The following is a 23,641-nucleotide window of genomic DNA, read 5'->3' on the forward strand; positions in this document are numbered from 1 at the left end:
TATAAAACGTTTAATATACAACTCATGGATGGAGTTACACTAGTTCTTGAGAATGGCTCATTTTGAGGTCTTAGCTCAATTAACGTAAACAGGTTTACCTCACCTTGTGGCTACACCCTTGCCAACACTGTTTTGTAGAAATGAAAGACAAAATTCAATGACCTTGAGATGTAGCTATGTCCCCACAAAGTGTCCTTTCTTGCTTCATAACTCATTTTGAAGGGGTCAAATCACCACCAATAGTGAAGAGTTATCAACAAATAAGCGTAAAATGTATAACTGATTAAAAACATTAGAATACAAAGATTACAGCTATAATTCAATAGGAAGGGCTACCTGACCCTTCCTATAGTGTCTACAAGGACACAGTCTCAAATATCCTTGATGTTGTCCACTACAACTTAATAGTCTGTTTATTTTAGTAGTAACACATGTCCCAGCAGAGTATCCATCACTAGCTGACTTGAGGAAGACTGGGAACACACTCATGTACCTGACCAGGAAGGATGATATAATATACACACACATCACTACTGGAATATACTATAAGGCAAAAAATTCTTTGGTGGGATATTACATTTCGTGGTTTTCATGGGCAGTGTCTTGTACACAAAAGTTAAATATTTTACAACTTATAGTTACATTGTAGTATGGAGTCACCTAGCTAAGGTATAAACTCAGGTATTAATTGTTACATACAACTACATACAGTTAAGCAGTGCAAACCAAATGAAAGTTTGTATTAAGTGTACAAGTCAACAGTACAAGGGAAGGGAAGCACCTCTGTTTAGGCACCTTCAAAAATTAAAATTTGTTCCACAAAAAATAACACAATTTGGTGACTCACGAAGGTTTCTTGCCCTACAGATATTCACTACACTACACTACACTACACTAAACTACACTAAACTACACTACACTACACTACACTACACTACACTACACACATGTACAGACACTAATTGCAAACACAATGATGGTCAAAATGTTACTAACTTTTTGGTTTCTTGAAATTCACTACAATGAAAGTTCTCTTTTAATGCCTGAAATGTCAACAGGAATAAAGCTAGTTACAATAATACTGTTCTCAAATCAAGACACACCTTGAAAGTGTTTATAAGTGGAAAGTAGCTGTACTCACACATCTGTTGATATAAATATACACATTATATACCAGTGTTCTCTCTATGAATCACTAGTACACACACAAACATGTTACACAAATACACAGACACTACAGTACACATACACGTACAGACAGATGTACTACAAGACAGACACACAAATAGAAATATAGACAGTAGTACACTTATAGATGCTACAACACATGTGCAAACAGACAGACAGGCAGACCATGTGGTGATCAGCACAAGCAGCTTTACAGGACTCATCACTTCTACTCTGGATCACCTTCATTAGTGAAGGTTTAGGCCAGAATGAGCTACTACCAAATATGTCCACACTACACAATGTTAACTGACTGGACCCTAAGGAACATCCACACTAATAACAACAGTAGAAGATCACTGTACTCACAAGATGTACTATCTGACTGAATGTGTACATGTCTTGCCATAATCTCTACATCAGTCCAGGATAATGAGGAGCTGTAGGAAGAGTATTTGTGTACATGTAATCAACATGTCAACGTCACTCAACAACTCCAAACGACTAACAATGAATGTGATTTATCACACAGTAAAAGTTGAGGGTTGGCAACAAAACTCAAATCTCATAGGCAATTGAAAAACATATCCAAAAAATTACCTAAAATTTTCATAAATTCACTCTTTAGATTTAACGATGAGACTTGCCGAGAACAATTTACATGACACAATTACACCCCAGTGTATGACAGTGGTGATGTCACATATACACTGTAGCTTAAGTAACATCCTTAGCAACATGTTCTACTCATCCTCCTTCCAGCATCAGTCTATTAGTTATGTTGCTAAAGAAAACAAATACACAAGCTAGTGTGAGCAGTTGATATTTCATAGACGGTACAATATTGTTACTCTCTTATTATGGACTCTTGATATTACGGTATAACTATATTATCAGTATGACTTAGTTAGATGTCATTTTAGACCTCTACTACTAGATCAGGTACAAAAGTAGTTTCTAAACATTTTTACTCAAGACAGAAGGTGTTGTTAGCAAGCTCATTGCAGTATATTATTGTACACCAGTCCATATTCTTCCATATGTACACTTTTCATACAAATAGTGAAGCTTTAAAGACTGTTTATTTTAATCCATGGTATTGTGGTGTTAAGAAATTAGACGGTATCAAAAACAGATACAGTGCTTTAACTAAACACTTGGTATGTATATTTCACAACACTAACACAAGTAACATTTAAACACTTTCTCAACAATTACTCTAATAATACACTCATTACAAGTACCATGGAATTGTGCCACAGAGTACAACTATTATTATTTCCTTCAAATAGTGATACACTATTTGAGGTTGTGTTACTATCATTTTAAACCAGCCTACTACTAGCTATCCTGTAACATTACAACAGCCAGAGTTTAAAGCACCAATAAAATAAATTATGCCAAATCTGTTTTATTGAGGACGGTAATATAGCAATCTCATTGTAACACAGTGAAGGGTCGTTGTTTTATTATAGAAAATGTACATGACAAGTCTGGTGAAGTTGTATACACCAAATCACAATTTATTAATTTCACCTCGAATCTCAAGTGCTTTGAGAAAACAAAGTACATACATAGCCTTAAAGCCTACGTGAAGGATGATCTGAATATCTAACGAACCCCATTGACTATTGAGGGTCAAGTGAAATACCAAAGAAAATGCAATTAAGAGCAATATATTTAAATAGCACTTATAGCACGTCCAACCTCCTCTGGACTTCAGCTACTGTACACTCATCCAGTGGACCAGCACCAGAAACCTGTGTACCACTTGGATGCTAATAGTCAGTGCAGGCAAATCCACCTGGCCTCACAGGTGAATATGTGGGCACCCGAACTCCCATCTGGACCTTACTGGACAGTTGACATTTGCTTCCCCAGTTACATGTAATACTATACCCATTGATGTTAGAGCTGAGTGGGCTGCTTCCCCAGTTGATACTGGGCCATCAGGTCTCCATTTAAACAGCTGGGTAGACTGAACAATGTGAGTAAAGTTTCTTGCTCAAGGAAACGACAACGCCAATTTGGTGTAGCCAAGCATTGGACCAGGAACCTTTCAATTACTAGGCCGATGATGCTCTAGCCACTTCACTATATGCTGCCTCACACACACGCATGCATGCAAACACACACACACACACACACGAACACGAAACACACATTACAGTACCTAGAGAGGGTTAAGTGATCCACTATTCCATGATTAACAATCTTAGTGTTAGGGATACGATAGTGAAGGTAGAGTGTAGTTGTAGCTTCTCTGCAATTGCCTCAAGATACTTCTTCTTCCCCATATATAATGTAATTAGCTGTACAATAAACATGCAAACCATTAACACCTCACACTTCTATTACTTTTTACTTCCCATATATCATTGCTCTGTTCTCCTTCACAACATTTTGCTCTTGTACTGGCTTCTCCATGGCAAAGCCAAGGAAGGGGTTATCCGGTGTGTGTGACCAGAACTGCTTCATATTCTACCCAACAAGTAGTGTACTCTTGTGTAACATTAGTGTATACTGTACCGTAAACTTCCATTGACTAAAGTATGGATTAGTGTTTGGTGCCTTGTAGTCTGAAGTGCTGAACACTTCTGTAATAGTGAAGTGATGAATAGTACTAGTATCACACATTTCAGTTAACTGAATATTATTTGATCATAGATAATATACCAGATTTGATGATGGAAAGCTCACGGTATAAAGGATCTATGCTTATTTGCAACACCCCCTGTTTACAACCTCGTCTTGTATGTCTTACGGGTCCGGATTCTTTACCAGCTGCTTGCAAAGTAGTACGCGAAGGAATCCGGACTAATATCCTGAGAAAGTTCACTTTTGGTTCACGCGCTTTCTTTTCAGCAGCTCTGTACGAGTGAGATCCGAGGTGCGATCATAGGGGGTATATTATCTATGGTGCGATTAGCGATGTCTCTGACGAAATGTGCAGAATGGACAGCACTACAGGCTCACCACGAAGAGATGAATAAGGTGCACATGAGAGAGTTGTTCAGAAAGGACGCGGAGAGATTTGACAAGTTCAGGTTAGCCTTGGGGCTAGCTTAGTGACTCGTGCAGTGATCCCGACCATGTAACCTTTGTAGTGTGGCCATTAGGTAGTGAGTGTGAGTAGTGTGTGCTGCACAGCTTGGAGGCTAATACCCGACAGTTATAAGATAAGCCATGCATGTAAAGCCTTGACTGTGTGTATTGAAATGTGACCTGTATAGGATATGTAGTTGCTAAGTGCCGCTACTGTTTCATCACATAAAAGTTGGGATGGGTTCCTGCTCACATGGTTGAGATGTTGTTTTGTTGGTTTTTGTTTTTATCTGCTTACCAGTTAAGCACTGGAGGGTAAACACTGGAGGCAAAGCCTGTGTGAGGTGTTTACCACAAGCCAAAGAACCTAAGTGAAAATCGTTGACTAAAGTGAACGGGACAAATACCTAGAAAGGGTTTGAAAAAATCCATCCCTAGCCTGACTTTGATCCATAGGCCTGTGTCACTTTGAGCTTCAGCAAATCAATTTCGCTAGTGCCACCCTCCTTATCTGCATTTACTGGTTGACTCCTCATTTTGTCAAAGATTCCCTTTCTTATAGGCACTGTTGCATGGTGGTGATCATTGAGACTATAATTGGTCTGTTGTACATGCTTTGTGACATGTTCCATTTGTCATTTTCAGTCACTTTGTTGAGGGAATAATGTATTTCGTAGACTGGACTCACGGACTGAGCTGGAAATAGCTTTTAAACAATAATCCACCATCTATTTTAGCACTGGAGACACCATTATCGAGCTACAACTGCTGGTACTGCTCTTCCTTACACTGAGTTGTGAAGGCAGCGCATGCACTAATTATTAGAAGACACTTATGATACACATGTACTAGTAGTGATTAAGCGTGATAGAGGCTATTGTAGCGTAGGTTTTTCCTTTGTTGCTTTAGCACTAATGTTAGGGCTGAAGTGATGAGCCAGTTTATTTGCATAGCACCATAACCTTAACCCACCCACCTGCTGAGAATAATTAGCTGGTTCATCACTACAGTTTTAACACTAGTGCTAAAGCAACAAAGGAAAACATCAATGCTACAACAATAGCCTCTATCACATTTTATCACTACTATATATAGTATTTTCACGTTGAGTTGAATCCTCAAAAACATTTAATAACTCATGGATGCAATTACACGTGATCTTGAAATTTGGCTCATTTGTAGTACTGCTTGACCCACTAAAAATATTTCAAAATCATTTTGTTCAAATGTTTGACATAATATTTACTGCCAATCAAAATTTTCACAATACATTTCCTATGGGAAGCCGTATAAGTACAGTGTTCATTCCAAACCGTACATGTCTGTTGTTGACACCTTTGCTGTTACCAATAATCATCTGGTTGGCTGAAATGTTAACTCTGTTGAGAAAAAATTCACTTTTAATTTTTAGCTGTTTTTCAGGATTCAGTTCAACGTGAACATACTATAGTACATGTGTATCATAAGTGTATTTTAATTAATTAGTGCACACTCTGCCTTCACAACTTGTAAGGAAGAGGCTGAGCAGTACCAGCAGTTGTGCTCAATATATGTGTCACCATCCAGTGCTGAAATAGTTGGATAATTCTTGGATTATTGTTTAAAAGCTGTTTCCAGCTCAGTCTGTGAGTCCAGTCCGCGAAATACTTTACGTCCTTTGTTCAGCTGACAAAATATAATATATGTACACTTCACCTCTTGTAGTAAAACAAGTATATAGTTGTTTTGCCAGTTCCTTTTAGAGAAGATCTCTGTTTTAATAAAACTCTGCTCCAGAGAATAGAGCCTATACTTCCAAACCACCAGCTAGTTTGTAACTAGTCCATTTATTGTATATATATAAAATTTCAAGGTACGGTATGTAATTTTTGCAGATTAACAAAATTAGGATTTTTATTCGTAGATCACTTGTTTTTCACTCTTATAATCTTAATGGTTAAAGCATCCACAAAATTGTGTCCCTCGAAAATTTACAGCATTTTATGTTTAACTTTTAATTCAGACAGTAATTAATGTTTTCAAAGCCGGGCCATTTGGTAATTACATCCAATGTGAGTATATTGGGGTGCAACAATATATCAATATTTTCTATCACATATCATACAGTCTATTTCAGGTTGGTTGTCCACGTAAAATATCACGTGAATAGAAATAACCAATGAAATTTCACACCAGGCGGACGGCGCTAGCTTAAACTGAAGGCTGCTGATCTCATTGGCTACTTTCAAGCACGTGACTTTTAACACTTCGTTTCTCTTGTCAACCAACTGGAAATAGACTGTAATACAATGTGTGAGAAACATATCAATATGCTTATTGCAATATATTGCTGTTTACAATATGTTGTGTAATATTGTAGGATTGTAATGAGCTGTGGTTGTGGATAATTAGCCTATTCAGCTGCCACCCTCCTTGAGGGCGGGCATCAAAGCCGCCAGAATGTAATTGTTGATGTTTTAGAAATAGCACTGCCTACTTGTACTGTAATACCTATAACTGTTGGCCATTATAAGCAGCTTTTGACTGGTGGGTGTACACCACATGACACTAATGCTATCTGCTGTATCTTATGAAGCTAATTCATGAGTTATTTACACAAGTATAGCACTTTAACATCACCAAAGGCCTTAATCCAAATATTGCATGCAATACAGTAATGTATTGCAATATTTCTTAAGGCAATACGCAATATGGTATTTACCCGTATTGTTGCATCCCTAGCTGTTTCCTGTGAAAAGGATTTAACCTTGCAAGTAAAGGGACTTACTGATTTTCTGTAATTAGTGCAGGAGCTGATAAATGCTGCAAGGCACAATAGGCTCCTGGTATGTACAGGATATGTAATACAAAAGAAGGCTCCACTGGTAGTACAAAGAGTCTATGATAGATACCCCCCCCCCCCCCTCCCCTCCATGTTGTTGATGACCTTTGTACTGTAGCATTATCAAGTTTGACAACTTAGCAAAATACTAGTTGTCTACCTGTTGAATGTCCTGTTGCTTTGCTTGGAGCTGTCTACATTCAATGTGTGAATTGTGTCTGTTCTAGGTGAAACAGGAACGTTATTAGCTAACTGAAATTAAGTGATTTTCACACACATTTAGCTCTTTGTTTTACTCCTCACAGTATATGATATACTAATCAGGTGATAGGTAACAATACTGTAGCTGTAAGGTGGGCCAATCTTCGGACTAATTGCTCTAAAGACATTATAATATTAATAGGATTTATCATTACCTTAATAATTCAAAGGCAGTAGTACATGTGTACATGTGCTTAGTGTAATTATACGTGACAATGATGACACTGGCAGGTCATGTCCTTATTCTTTAGGCTGAACCATTTTATTATACTTCCCATGAGTTTTCTTTATTATCCCATAACCCACGTATCTCATTACAGCATCACTCTACCCAGTGAGGATGGAGAAGTGTTGGTGGACTATTCTAAGGATGTCATCACCAGTGATACCATGAAGTTGTTGTTTAACCTGGTAGGTGTTAATTGGAGTGGGTTATGCTTAGCATCACAGGAGGTTGGGTCATGTGTTATTCATCTCCTAATTTTAAAGAAATTTTTACACAACACCTCATTGTCATTCTCCAAACTGCACATCCATGTTGTATGTGTCAGAGCTAGCAGCCACCCCAACTCAATTGGCTTTCCTTTAAGCAAGCCATACATAATCTTGTATACTTATCAATGATGGTTGGTTGTGCAATCACTTATCATGATACTGACCTCCTCTGGCTTAGCATTGATACAGTGTACCAATTGACTCTGGGATTACTGTTCTCTCTATTACAGGCTAAGGCTCGCAATGTGGAGGGGATGAGAGACCGAATGTTTTCTGGTGACAAGATCAACTTCACTGAGGTGGGTTAGTTGTATGTTTGGTATAGTGGCTTGATTACTGGAACATGTGTACACTCCTTGTGTATAAATGCTCAACTGCTCTTGCTGTACTCATTTGTTACATCCTCTATCTGTCATAGACTTCACTATAATATTATACACTGTTACACTTTGGTCACTTGGTAGCTGCCCACTGTTACACACACACACACACTACACTCTGAGAAGCTTCTGTGTGTACCACAGAGATGTATATGCACTTACTAATACAGGACAGAGCTATACTCCATATTGCTCTAAGGAACAGGTCTAATGCTAGCGCTCCAATAATGGTGGATGGGAAAGATGTGAGTAGCATGGTTGTCGTGGTGATGGTGTCTCATCATGTCATCATCAGGTGATGCCGGATGTCAATCATGTGTTGGATCACATGCAATAGTTTAGTGAGGTGAGTGATAATACATACTGTTATTGTGTATACATGTTTCTAAAGAGGAATTTATCCCCAAATATATATTTTATTTTTGTACAAATTATCACAAGTGTTTCATACAACAAAACTATATACATAGTAGGGCTGGGACGAAGCTTGAAATTTATATTCGAACATTCGCTAATAAAATATTCGAATATTCAAAGCTTCGGTGTTGGTAGGTTTTCTTGTATTTATGTTTAAGTTTTATCTTTCTAATCCTATTTTGTAAGTTTGTAAGCATTTGGATAATGCATAGCAGCAGTTTTGAATGACACGATCGAGTGATTGCAAATGGGCGTGTCCGCTATACTGCAATCATGCATAGTTAAATGCCAACTAATAGCTTTAAGGACGTTTTTCATGCATTATCTATCACTTTATAAGGCATTAAAGGCTTCTACCATGGTAGAAAGATAACTTTTCATTGGCTTAAAAATAGGCGTGGCAGGTGACATCGATCGCACAAGACGAACATTGATCGTGCAAGGTGAATAAGCTGCTGCAATAAAGAACAGAATGTTTTTTTGTAATTCTTTTTGTAGGTTATGAGTGCATTACGAAGCTTCGAAGGATAGTTTTATAATTCGAAGTTTGCTTAACCTTCAAACCTACTGAACATTCGAAGCTTTGTCCCAGCCCTAATACATAGGTACCTCAGTATATGTAATAGTTGTAAAATGGGCATGAGGGCTTTACCTGATGCGGCCCTCAGGCAGTCTGGTATGCATATCAGGAAAAGCCTGCATGCCCCGTGTTACAGCTAATATGTAACACTTATCAGGCTGATAGCCTGTACAGGGCGATCAATCACCCAAGCCAATATGAGTGCAGCCACTGGCTGTATTATATATGTATACCTAATTTTTTTAATTATGGGTCAGCAGCTGGTTACGTTTGGTTATGATAAACAGATATTTCCTAGAGACATCACAGAGAATTTCAGTTATGCAAGTTTAATGTTTTAATCAGTGCTATTGAATCATTAAAGGAAAAAGTACGGAGTTGACTAAAGGCCTAGATAGGTAAGCTTGCATGTAGAGTAGTTACTACATGCAGGTAGTGATCTGCAATACATGTTGATACGGCAATATATTGATACAGCAAATAAGTATCATGATACGATACTGTACTTAGAATACATCGATATATTGAGGTTTTCTAGCAGAACAGTCAGTGATTGCTGCATTACTGTAACAGTGATCTAGATATTCAAATCGAAAGCCTCTCTATTTATCTGTGCTATTACTGCTATAAAATGGAACGTTGTGAGAAGCCATACAAATGCGTGTGTATAAGTGCTGCTTTTGTGGCTAAAATATTCTTACCCCGGTCTTCCAAAAACAGTAGCTGTTACACTTTAGTATAAAGAACTGTATCACTAAGCAGTAAACAAATCTGCTGTATATACTAGCCATCTTGACAACTCTTCAAAATTCGAAGTAATCTGGACAAGCCTTCATGGGAGCATGTGTTAAAATGTTTGCGGTAGCTAATTGTCTGGGTGGTGTAATAGAGGCAGGTATCCAGGTAGAGATGTGCTTTTGCTTTTTAACAGCAACTCTGTAAAATCATTATCAGAACACACTAGCTATTTCAGTTGTCACATCAATACTATAGTTTATCAGCATTCACTGAATAAAGACATTTGTATACACAGTGAATGTAGAATCAGTGTCAGCTCTTTAAGATATTGTTACAACTATTAGCTAATATGCCAGTTATAACTAGCCATGACCACTTCATTATAGTATCGTATCGAACAGTTTATTGATGGTGATATGTGATACACTAAATGCACTGTATCGCAGAACACTACATGCAGAGTAGTTGCTTCGTGATGGAGGCATGTCTGTATTTGAAAATGTGTGGAAACAATCATTAAATAAGTTAAATCACTAGTTTTCACCTTAGCCCAACATTTTTCAACTGGTAGGATGGCGAGGATAACAAAACTGAATGGTTTTCATGGCAAAATCCGAGTCGTGCATCCTAATCACGCGAGTATTAATCAATCCCCACAATCAATTTCAGCCTCAACGTCTATATATTCACTGCCCAGTTGTAGCCCGGTCTACAATTTGTATGTAGCCCGGCTAGTTGGGCTACATATGAAATGTAGCCTGGGCGGCTCCTTTGATCTGTGATGTGAAAGTGTTACACGTACCTTATGTACAGTCTCACTGTGTTTGGTTCATGATAACATGTGGTGTATTGTTTACTATTTAGAGTGTATGAAGTGGAGCCTGGAAAGGTGAGGGTGTGTCTAGTGTGTACACATGTGTTATCAGTATACAGACACATGTGGTCAATTACACATTAGGGTTTACATTGCAGTGGAACCTCAGTTATTCAAACACCAGTTTTCTGAATTTTTTAGTTGATCAAAATGTTGATATAATGTTCTATTAGAGTAGTTGAAGAAGTTTTGTAATCACTGTCCCACTAGGGACCTCCTAGAAAGCTGAAAGCTTGTGTTGTATTATAACCACCATAGAGTTACCAACTTTGAGTCCCTCTTAATATACTCTACACAATATTACATCACACACTCATGTTCCCCTACAGGTTTCTCTGGTAAACAAATCACTGATGTTGTCAATATTGGAATTGGTGGATCTGATCTGGTGAGTGTACTAGTGTACTAATGTACTCATTTTACTAATGGGACCGGGGGTAGATCCGAAAGGGGGTTCCGTGAGGTGGATGAAGGGTTATCCCCCTAAAGTTCACATATGTGATTTGGCGTGTCCTACAGCTGTAGCATTCGCATGCATATGCATAAAATATACCCTTTACAGACTTGAACAAGCATGATGTGTGTCTCTAGCTGTGGAAACCTACACTGTTGTTCGTGCAGCTTATTGTTGTACTATGCTATTGAAGGTCTAGCTTACTATGCATACAACTTCCAGGCAATATTACAAACAATGGAACTCTTGTCCACACTTCTTCCTGGTTGAGTTGAAATACTACTGAAGTAGCTCCTGTGTCATTCTGTAATGCATCCTGCAGGGAGTTCAATTGATTCTGTCTTCTGGGAGGTGTCAAGAGCAGTCGACTGGTATCACGCGACCACACAAACAAAAAATGTTGGGCAGAATGGTTGGCATTAAAAGATTACTAACAACAGCCAGGAAGCCATTGTTTTCTTTGTAGTAGTTGCCAGTTCTTCCACTCATGGTAAGAGCATGTCTTCTGCCTTTTGCCGAAATTTGAGCAAATGATATCACATGTATGATTACATAAATACTAGTCTGATTGCTTTATTAGAGTATTTTGTGACTGCTCCATTAGGGTATATTGATCTTTCTCATTCTATTGCTTTCCTCCTTGCAATTCTTCCCTTTTCAAGGTTCAGCCTGAGGGGGTCTTGAAACCCCTAAGACCCCCTCTGGTTTCACCCCTGAATGGGACCACCACCGTCACATAAACAGCTCCTGTTCATTTTATGAGGCGGCCATGGTGCATATCACACTTTAGAACTTGCTGTTTAAAATCACAATCTCCTTATCATAGGCACTGATACTCATGAACTCTCTACTTCAAAGTACCATTGTTATTGTCAGTGATCTCGTAGTGTTTGTACACTCACTGTATAGTGCTATCACATTACATTGTACACACTGTATGTAGTTAACAAATTTGTGTTGTAAAATAACCAATAGTGTTGTTTGTGTATGTAAAATAACTTCTGAGTTAGTTCAAAATCTCTTGTATGATCTGTTAAGAGTAGTTGATACTTAATCCATGCAGTAAATATTTTCCATGGATATCTAAGGGCCTACTTTATTTTCAACTGTCATTACCATATGGAATGTATTAGGGTCCACTGATGGTTACTGAGGCACTGAAGCCATACTGTACTGGTGGTCCAAGGGCTCATTTTGTCTCCAACATTGATGGAACTCATCTTGTGGAGACCATAGCAACCCTGTCACCAGAGACCACAATGTTTATCATTGCCTCTAAGGTAACTTGATCACATGATCTTATGTGTATGGTCAAGAATGTAAAGTATGGTACTTGTATTGGTACCATACAATATTTATTTGTATACAGAATACTGTATAGCATGGTCTAAATCAACCAACTTAATTCTCCAAATTGTGTTTCTTTGTGTGCAAACTGACCTGCTTAATGTAGCTACCATCCAGAAAATTGTGGCCAAATTAAAATAAGGTACTGCCACAGACTACATGGTTTCTCAATTACAAATGTTTAACACTGTCTCAGCAAAAACCTGAATTCTTTGCACAATTTTTGAATTCCTTTTATTGTCTCAGTCAATGTCCAAGGAATGAGTTACCAAAGTCTCAACCTATTATGGTAAACTGAAAATAAACTACAGTACTTTATTCTGCAGAGTTGGGATTTGGCTTAAATTTTTCAGTTTTTAATGTTGTTATGTTTGTATGTACTACTCATGCTGGTTTTGTTGAGACAGACAATTTCAAATAGATGTCTCTCCATATTTGAGCTACTGTACAATAGGAAATATTGATGAATTAAAGTTTAACAAAAAGCAAGGATCACAGATCTAAACACTGACTTGAGGCACCTGTTGATGTCTGATGAATTAGAGTTTGACGAATGTAGCCAATTTGTCAATTTTTTCTTTTGTCAAACTTTCCTGTCGTATGGTAGTTGCTTTGTGCCAAAGCATCCTTGACTTTAGTATAGTACTGTTAGGATATAATGTTGGAATACTGTATATTTTGTGTATTAATTCAACCTATAATGTAATTTGTTTACTTGTTTGTGTACTCCTAGACATTCACAACATTGGAGACGATCACTAATGCCACCTCAGTGAAGGAGTGGTTGTTAAAAGCTGCTAATGGTGATGTGGGTAGTAGAGTAATTATTTTAGCATGCTCTTATATGGTGTGTCTATAGGTGAGTGCTGTAGCCAAACACTTTGTGGCACTATCAACAAATGAGGTATGTTGTGTAGTGTGTTGTGTAGTGTGTTGTGTAGTGTGTTGTGGACCCTGTGTTAACTGGGGAAACGGTCACCCAACTGGGTACCTGATGTTAACTTGGAAAGCAAATGCCAACTGTCTATGGCCTACATTACTGACAAGGGTCTTCAAGAGCCCACACCTTCACCTGTGAGACATGGTGGGTCACTTGTCCTGGATTTGATTCCTTGTACCTAAGAGAGTTAGAGTTTGCTTATGCTTTTATGTATGTAATTGTAATCATTACAATTATGTAGTGTAGTTTGTTATATTCATATGTATATTATATTGATGCTATTATTGTACCACTTTTACCATAGGCTAAAGTGACAGAGTTTGGAATCGCCAAAGAAAACATGTTTGAATTTTGGGACGTGAGTGGAATAATTACGTATGTTTGTACGTATGTCAGTGTTCAAAAGGCGTGACCTATATGGTCCTACATAAAGTACTATATATATTGTAGTTTACAAGCACCACAATTATTCTTGTGGTACTTATACCTTGCTGATGTTAATGGTACACATAACAGTTAGCAATTGTCATACCATATATAGTACTCATGATCATGGAATGTAAAATCAAATAAAACTTAGTTCTGTTTGCTGCAGACATATACCGTGCTACTCATGTAGGAATACTGCTTTATGTAAGTCTATCACTGCTTCTATGCTCTCAAGGGTCCACCATATTGTTATCATCCACTCCGACCACTTGAGCATCTTTGTCATCCCATATTTCTTGTCTATGATGATGTTGCTCTCTGCTCCACTGCTGGCTGGAGTAATTGTAGTGGTTGGAGCCTCGTCTCTGTCTGAGGCCTGCACTGGATGTGTGTCTGTGGAACAAAGTTTGATTATTATAAATCGTTCTACAATTTGTATTTTGTAAACATGTGTGGGTGCAGGTACGTGTGTGTCTGTCTGCATTAATGTGAGTGTCAGTGGTGACCACAATGAGTAGATGATTTACCTTCAGTAATGTTGACCTCCATCATCACTTCTTGACATGTTCCCACAACTTGTTGCTGCAAGTAAAATAATCAACAGTTGCTGAAATAGTATATTCTAACGTCACACTAAAATATAAGAATACTATTACCAAGAATTCAATGAAAGCTGGTGTGAGGTGTGCATGTATAGTTAGTACATAATATGTTATTGGTGGCTGATGTAGTGCTGTAGTACATACAGGTCAGTACATGTAGAAATGTTTTTTTTTTACTCCAACGTACTGTACAACTGTACATTGTGAACTTATCTACTCTACGTTATGAAGTTCTCACCTTCAGTGATGGTGGCTTGTAAAGCCAGTATGATAACAATTAGAAGCATCATTTCTCCCAGTGTTAAAGTAGTTAAAATAGTTCAGTACTCTGATAGTGTTACAGTGTTAATCTCTTAACTACCAACTAGTACAGTGCAGTGTTTATATAGGTCATAGTGACAGATGTATTGGACATGTTGACAGGTCCCTCCACAATGTAATCCTCTTAATAGTTCACTGATAACATCTGATGCTAACATGTTTATACAAGACACTACACACAACTTCACTACTAACATTTTACACTAGTGGGAACTGGAACTATCGAGACATGTACAACAACAAACTAGACACGTTTTGTTAGAGTGATTAAACCATCTGATACACATGTACTAGATCAGCAGACAATGTGCAGTGATATGGCTTAGGAGCCACAAAAATTAATTCTGCTATACACTGGAACCTGTTAATCAGGACACTTGAAAATGTGGACATGTACTGAAGGTTTGATTTACTCATTCACAGGAAATAAATGTCTGTGTGTGTGTGTGCCATTTTCTCTGGTTTAAACTCATCCTATTTTTTGGCTCGTGCAGTTGATTTGTCATTTTGCAATGTTCATTGATCATACCACATCCTGCATTGCTAAGCTAAACTCACTGTAGGAAGATTACTTATTAGAACACACATACTTGAGCAGATACATGATCCTTTGTAGTCACTGAATGACATCATTGTATCACAAGACCACAGCGTACTAGGTATTTGTTATGGAAAGTCCCTTGATGTCATCTATATACAAAGCTGAAGAGTGATAGTATGTGTGTAATGTTCGTTGAACACTAGGACAGATATGAACTGTCCACTTAATGATGTAGGATTGTATATTTATACAGTAGTTATTTCCTGTCCACAAAGGATTTTCTAAAATTTCTGGTTCTATCACAGTACATATGGATCAGCTGTTCACTTCTCTATCTTTACACTGTCTGGACACACTTCAGACATGTTTATCACAGATCTTGAATACTCAACAGTAATCACTCCTACAATAATTCCCAACAGTTTCACCTTGTAACACAGTCAGGCTAACATGGTTACTTATCTTCTGTAGTATCATCCCTCACTGGACATTGTTCTGACATTTGATAAAGAACTTGTCAACAATTCTAATACACATCTTGAGAAGTCTACATGTCCCCCACTACCTAGTGCAGTAGTTCTCATAGTACCAGTAAATGCTGAGAATGTTCTAGGAACATGCATTGTTTAGTTTGTAAAGTGTGACATTGCATGGCTTCTTAATAGGGGATTTTCCTAGGAGTATTAAGTTTAGGATTATGTTGAATCTGTGGATAGCTTTGCTGCTTTGCCTCAGCTTTTCAACTGCTGAATTGTGGACTACGTGATATGACACTGGTCATGTAGTGCTCATTATGTCCATGTTAAAAGTGACCTGCAATGGATCAACTAATCATGATAAATATTCAGTTACTACAAAGCATTTCTATGTTATGAAATATATGTGCTAAAACAGTAGATTTGTGAGATTGCTTCACACACACACACACATCACTACACATGATAAGACACAGTCACTACTATAACACATAGCTTATTACTGAAAGTGTTACAATGAGGGACAACATCAAGTGGTTCTTGTTACTGCTTGTTCTATTGGTAGTGTTGACTACATCATTCCTTCCATTGTGTGTATCATTGGTAGTAGTAATGGTGGGTGAAGACTCTGGTGATGTGTTCTGTGTTGTGTCTATAGTAGGACAAATGACAATGACACACATGATCTGTGTCTCATAAAAACTTCAGGTAAATAGCCATGTTTCCCCAAGCCTGTTAAGCACTGTCTCCCTAGGTATTAAACCTTTTGATATTAACCTCTGGGACAATCACATGTGCAATTTGTTAATGCGTGTGTCTCATTTGAGGAATGGATGTCAAGGGTGACCCACTATAGCTATTTCTAGTGGTAGAGTCAGCTCACCTATAATGGTTATCATTGTGTTTACTTCTTGACATATTCCCAGCAGAACAGTGCAATATTGTTCTGTTACACTCATCTGATGGTATTCTCAATGCTGCCTGTGTAGTAAACACTGTTGTGTTAGTGATGAAGATTGAGTGTGGACAATATTCTGTGTTCAGTGAAGCATTCACTATTGGCCTGGGATCACCAGCTACATCACACGTCCCTGTGTAAGAACCGCTGGAGGGAACTTGATCATTACTTCTGCCGTCTTGGTATTACTAAATAGTAACACAATGTTATGAGAAATCTGTAAGAAAATCCATTACCTTGTACAGTGAAGTAACAATATTGACAGTCAACTGTATTCATCTCTGCCAACATCTATGGCTTCCTTCGTCATTGTAGCCTATCAGGTGCCCAAGTCCATCATCAATGATGTCATATTTCAGTGTTGTCATGTTGTAGTGTTCCAACACTTGTTCCCCATTACAATGATGTAGAGGACATGGGAGGGATAGTGGTCTACCAACAACTCTCTGGAATACTCGAGCACTTTGAATATCTGGAGCACAATTTTCTTCAGTACCTCCATACTCTTGTAATGAGACGAGCTTGACAATCCCTTTCAGTATCTGTACAGCTACATGCCTCAATGAAGCACTTCTTATATCTGTGCTTTTTGTGTGTGTTTTTAACATACATGAGACTCAACAGCATGCCAACAGCATAGATGGAGGTGAAGGGACGACTTGATCTTCTTACAGAGTATTGTCCTGCACTCCTGCGCAGAAGTTACAATTCAATTCAATTAATTAATTTTTTTTCAAGTACATTACATATGACGCCATGATAGCTTCCATCACGTGTTGCATGGACTTAGTAGTTACGTGATAGTACAATCATTTTGCAACCCAAGCAGATCAAGTGCCCATCAGTACCGGACGACATCCTGAAACAATATTGTGACCGGATTTCATATAACAAGGCTTCCACACACACAAAATCAAACTTACGTTTTTACCAGAAATGGATTGCTGGTCTAACACACTACCATATTCCACACTGTACTTCCTTCAGGACTGGTAAGTCTGGTTTCTGTAGCAGCTTTCTTCCGACCCTGTCAAAGCCACGAGTGGGAGATTGGCGCCATTAAATGGCCATAGCTTTGTGATAATGGTGTGTGGTGAGCTGGGACCTCACAGAGAGCTCGCCAATAGTGTTCTCAGTCAATTTGGAGAGATTTGAGGGCCATGGAAGGCCATGGAGGGCCCAAACTTGGCCTCTGGATTCCATTCGTCTTCTTACTTCATTTTATACCCCTGTGAATAAGTTATAATACAAGCTTCATTCATTATAGTATCTACAATATACTCATCTATACTTGTCTCAGTTGCTTACATGCTTTGACAGACCCATCTAATATCAATATGGTGATGACAATAGACACAATTTGAAGCATCACTTCCTCCTGTCCACTAATACATACACACATACTTAGTTTCCTATTTCCTTCAGTGCCTTTTATATTAGCTACTATCAAAATGTTATGATTTTCTCACAAGTTTCCTCTACCATACATCTGCCTACAAGTGCCGGACACTATGTAGATGAAACCTTCATTCAACGTAATTCTCTGTTGCCATACAACCAACCACAACAGTACAGTCTTGTGGCACCAGTATCTTGTGACTGCACCGCCAACTTTCAAGCTGTCCACTACATTAAGGGCCTGTAATTTATTTCTGTTTAGTTCTGGCACGTGATGTCTGTTGTTCAAATATTTAAGTGGGGAGAAGTTTAAAAGGTGGAAAGAATGCCATATCTGTGGAATTACGTCATGACAAAGATTTAATGTAGCTACTGATGTAAGTAGTACAGTACTATGGGTATATTTTGTAATGATTGGTATTATTGGTATTACCATTGAAGTGTTCAACCAGTTGGACTTGTTAAGCATGATAGTGGATACAGGACCCACTGATGTGATTTGTCTACAATTCAAGCTATCATCATCCTCAGGGGCGGATCCAGGGGAGGGTCTTTGGGGTCTCACGAACCCCCCTTCAGGTTGAACCTCGAACAGGAAATCTAAGACAGAAAGTGCACAGAGGAAAGCAACAGATCACGAAAGATTGATATACTCTAATAGAGCAGTCCCGAACTATTCTGATTAACTATGATATAGCTCCTCTGGGTGAGGTCTCAAGAACAGCCGAGTGATATCACGTGCCCATATTGACCAAAGGCGGAGTCAGGTGTAGTACCACAAAAAAAAGTACCGGCAGTAAAACACTCATCATATACAAATCAGACGTACCTTCACAACAATATCGGTGATTACAAACGTCATTGCTCCCTTGCAGCTGCCAGCTCTTCTATATATATACGTTTATAAGCTTAGCTGAATATTGTGGTACTACAACTGTTTTCTTTAGCCTACTGCAGATCTATCAGCAGCAAGTGGAGATGAAACAGATGAAAATCAGAATGCACTCCTGGCTTCAAGTAGCAATGAAACAAGTACACACAAAGAAGATAGAGACTCACTGTCTCCACAAGTAGACAGGGACTCACCTACTCAATTGCAAAAGGTAAGCACTCATGCAAACTATTAATAGTAGTATAGCTATTAGCTACAATGTTTTGATAGGAGGCTTTCTGTAGCTTTAAAGCATCATGGTGCAAAGAACAACCTCCACTTCCAGATGACTTCCAATTACCCTTAAATTATCCACGAGATGTCATGGCTGGCTTGCATAAGAAAAGGCTTAATGGCCATTGCAGAACAAAATTTATATCAAGTATTTGTTCAGCAATTTTTAGATATAAAGCATTACCAACTAAAGAAGAGTACCAAAGCGTTGCACTCAAGGTTATTGAAAAGTATCCGTTCTTGCGATCAAAGTCTGGAAGTGAATATGTGAGGAAATAAATTTAATCACTTATATATATATATATATATATATCATATAGGGATACTTGGTAGAGGCAATGTCTGACAGAATGAAAAATATAAGGAATGCTAAACCCAGAGGAGCTTTTAAGAGACCATTAGATGCTGATGATAGTGGCATAGAAGTAGTGAAGAAGCCTAGACCTGAATTTAAACAATTTCCTAAACTCCTGGAACCACCAGTTGTACCAGTAGGAGAAGATGAGCACTCCTACAAAAGGCACATGCAACTTTTGAAGCATGAAGAGGGGAAGATCTCGCCTGATAGACATGTGATCAACAGTCTTATGACAAAAACATATGCATTAAGACGCCAGAAAATCCTAAAGGAACATCAACCAATCAAGGAATTATTGAGGGATTGCCCATCCATAAAAAGGTGTAATCAGGTAACTTGCAATTGACTCCTATGTACATAGATTTTACATAATACTCATGATAAAACCTTGTGTGCATATTAGATTTTGGCTGAGCTTGACCGCATTGTCCAAAGAAGAGAGGCTACAAAAGAAATGAAAGAGATTTGGATGAATACCGTTCCAAAGATAATTGCTGTTGCCAATGAAGAAGGTAACCCACATCTGAGGGTTCTTTGTGATGAAGCAAAAGCACCTATTTCGGAAGGTACAATAGTTCACATTGCCAAATGTTCTTAATCCACACATGCATATAGTTTCCAGATCTATACTGGCCACATTGATGCTAGCTTACTTGCTACCCGACACTAGAACAGTGGCCAAGTCAAGTAGACTGATTATTTTCATTTCGGTATGGAAGCTTTACATGCAGCTGTGTAGTTGTATATATATATTTTTAGGACTTCAGTGATGCTTCAACAGAAGCAAAGAACACAGAATATCCACAGCCTGTTATAATCATCAGGGGGCAGGCAAAAACTCCTAAAGATGGATATCTAGTAGTCAAGAACAGGATTATGTCAAGAATTGATTTGACTGATGTGCCGATAATCCTATTTGCTTCCTATTATGTTTTCAACATGCAGTACTGCACTGGCTGCACAAATATTTTCTCATTCTTGGAGGTACTGTTTCTGAATGCTCCACCAGTAAAAAGGTCTAAGCTTAAGAACTTCTTGAACAGTTTAGAGAACATAGAGTGATGATGGCCAGTAAACATGGACAGTGACATACATTTAGCAATAGCATAGCATTTGAACTTTATTAACTATTGTACAATTTTCTTGAAAGGTTAAAGAGTCAAATTTATCTAAAGATTATAGTTCATAGCAATTGAGTAGACCACTGCATGTAGCTCATGACAACTATAATTACTAATTATATATAAGAAGTTATGTGTCCATGTATTGATCAAGATATCAGCACAGTAAGTATATATAGCACAAGATCTGCAAGGAGTCAGCTAGGATAACAAAAGTAATTATATAAGCCAGCTAATTGTGTAATCTTACATGCACATGCACGCACACACACAAGAATGTAAGGGTTTCACTTTCAGAATTTCAGTTTTAAAAATAATATTTTGGTCGGAATTAAAAATATATAATGGAAATCCATTACAGTGGTCATGAGCTTGCAAAAAAACTTCACAAACAAGTATAAGAAAAAATTGGAATTTTAAATTAGATTAGGGACAGTGTATAATGCTGCAATAAAAAGTACTGAAACAAGCTGGATCGGTCCAAATACTGTAAAACAATAAGAAATGAATATCCCTACTGTACATGTGCATTGAGTGTAGCACAGTAGGGATATTCACTTCTTATTGTTTTACAGTATTTGGACATTACATACTACTCCGATCCAACTTGTTACAGTACTTTTTATTGCAGCATTATACACTGTCCCTAATCTAATTTAAAATTACAAATTTTTTCTTATACTTGTTATTATTATACATCTATACTGTGTAGTGTGAGGTGAGACATAAAGAGTCAGAAATGTCAACAATTTGCAAGAAATGTGCAAAACTGAGAAGAGAGAAAAGAGCTAAATATCTAAATAAAGTCCATTCAATGCTGATGTTTGGAACAGAAATAGCTTTAAAGAAAATAGAAGAACCAGGAGGATTTACAAAAGGTTCAAGATATAATTATATGATAACCCCATCATACAGGTAGGCCATATGATAGCTTGAAAAGCCGACAGAAGAGAAAACGAAGAGGTCAGTTTACTGCTTGTTTGACTAATAGCACTGCTTGCTTTCAAAACATTGGAGTCAGAACAGTTTCAGCAACACTGCAAGCCTCTGCTGGAAATAAAATTGTAATTCCATTGGCAGAAGGAGCAGAAAACAAAGACCCTGAGCAGCCTGAATCCACAGAAAAGAATAAACTAATGCAAATTGCTCAAGTTACTTTAAAGCACAAAATTTCAAATAAAAATTACCATGAGCTAACACAGATATGTCCAAAGCTACAGTAATAAGATCACACAAGGTAATTGTGAGCATGTTGTCATGATTATATACGACCATTGACTCTCTGGCAGGTCAAAGCATATAAGAAAAGTATACGTGTGCCAACTATTAACAGAACTCCTGGGACCTATGAAGTAGCGCAATTCAATTGTAAGGACATAGTTTGGGAAATGGTTGAGTTGGAGGTATGAATATGTATTGAATGTTACAGCTATTACATTTTTTTTGTGATAGATATATAGGAACCCAGTTACTCATGATGAAGACCTAGACCACAGAGTTATGCACATGTATACGCATTTCGATAGATGGGGCAAAGTACAGTATAGACATTCAAACTATTGTCTCTTAACAGCTTCATTGATTGGTGACAACTATACCCTTTGTAGTGATGGTAGATGTGAACTGAGTCGTGGACAGTCCATTTAGTGTATGTATATCCATAATAGCTATGTCAGATAGTGCATGATATGTTTTGATCATTATTATATATGTGACTGGAGCAGTAAAAGCACCAGAGAGTTATAGCACCATTGCTGAAGCATTTGGGGAGATCAGTTAACAAGTCAATGAAATGATAGCAAATCCTATCATAGATGTGGATGAAGTAGCATACAATAAGGAGTTCTACCTATGCATGCTCTGATTACAAAGTGTGTAGCTATACAGTTTGCATGGTCTATAAAATGGACATGCATGCATTGCAAGCCCAGACAGAACCACACTGTTAAAATATGAGTGTAATGGCAACACAATTTGGAGTGTCTGCTTGCATGTTTATATTCAACCAGGGGTGGGTGTTAAAATGAGTGTTACTGAAGCACTCCATGCAAGATGCTACTGATGCACTCCAAGATGTTACTGTAGCACTTTCACTGTGCTGGAGTAGCACACCTAGTGTGTGTTGGCAGCCTTCACTGTTAAAAAAGGATGCTGTTGTAACACTTTAGAGTGTCCACCTGCATGTTTAAATTCAACAAGGACGGAGTGCTAAAATCCATGTCATTGCAGCATCCTTCAGTGTACAGACAGCACTTTCGTGTGTAACTACTACACCTTTTGGAGTGTTCACTTATATTTCTAAATTCACAAGTGCTAAAATATGTGTCACCATAGCACTCAAGCATGTTCTTATAGCACTATGTTCGATTAATTGAGTACTAGTAAAGTAGCCAACAACTAAGTTTCCCACCATTTTAGATAGTTTTTAAACCGAGGTTGACTGTATCAGGTAAGCTGCAAATTGGGTGGGAGACGGGGGCCCTGGAAGGCGGGCAAGATGGTGTTCAAAAATTGAAAAGGAAGGCGTGGGGATGCATTAGGCCAAGTTTTGGGCCATTGAAGTCTCATTACTGGCTAAAATGAAAGGAAATTTACAGCAGAGGTACTTATTCAACACCACAGAGCTGTACAGCCACATACAGTCATCCCCAGGCTGACCAGAGCTCCATTAAGGCCCCACACCGCACGTACGGATCGCCACTGGGCTTGGGAAAAGCAGCCAGCAAAACAAGACCACTCAAGTCAAACTGATT

The 23,641-nt window shown here is 38.1% G+C and overlaps 2 protein-coding genes, 1 long non-coding RNA gene and 1 pseudogene across 6 annotated transcripts in view; 2 read left to right on the plus strand and 2 right to left on the minus strand.

Moving 5' to 3' along the window:
* Positions 1–243: 243 nt before the first annotated feature.
* On the minus strand, positions 244–4,004 carry LOC136262671 (alpha-1,6-mannosylglycoprotein 6-beta-N-acetylglucosaminyltransferase B-like). Of its 4 annotated transcripts, none has more exons than XM_066057042.1 (9): positions 3,844–4,004; positions 3,697–3,790; positions 3,341–3,648; positions 1,919–1,951; positions 1,537–1,607; positions 1,354–1,487; positions 1,104–1,145; positions 997–1,043; positions 244–493 (listed from the first exon to the last, which is right to left on the minus strand). In XM_066057042.1, the coding sequence occupies exons 4-9, from the start codon at positions 1,930–1,932 to the stop codon at positions 313–315; spliced, it is 489 nt and encodes a 162-aa protein (XP_065913114.1). In that variant the 5' UTR covers positions 1,933–1,951; positions 3,341–3,648; positions 3,697–3,790; positions 3,844–4,004; the 3' UTR covers positions 244–312. The 4 variants fall into 4 exon arrangements, with proteins under 4 accessions (XP_065913114.1, XP_065913115.1, XP_065913113.1 ...); XM_066057043.1 differs by having other exon boundaries at positions 3,697–3,813; positions 3,886–3,998; XM_066057041.1 differs by having other exon boundaries at positions 3,697–3,975.
* On the plus strand, positions 3,964–20,961 carry LOC136262661 (uncharacterized; annotated as a pseudogene).
* Positions 16,336–23,641, minus strand: part of LOC136262666 (uncharacterized) — an 82,848-nt gene continuing 75,542 nt past the window's right edge. Inside the window, exon 7 of the mRNA XM_066057034.1 lies at positions 16,336–16,540. Coding sequence (XP_065913106.1) covers positions 16,371–16,540 — 170 coding nt within the window. The 3' untranslated portion in view covers positions 16,336–16,370. The remainder of the gene's footprint in view (positions 16,541–23,641) is intronic.
* Positions 21,668–22,622, plus strand: LOC136262683 (uncharacterized). Its single transcript, XR_010704269.1, has 3 exons — positions 21,668–22,125; positions 22,178–22,291; positions 22,341–22,622. It is a non-coding gene; the product is annotated as an uncharacterized lncRNA (long non-coding RNA).

This window comes from Dysidea avara, chromosome 8 (assembly GCF_963678975.1).
Source record: "Dysidea avara chromosome 8, odDysAvar1.4, whole genome shotgun sequence".
In the NCBI taxonomy this organism is placed as follows: domain Eukaryota; kingdom Metazoa; phylum Porifera; class Demospongiae; order Dictyoceratida; family Dysideidae; genus Dysidea; species Dysidea avara.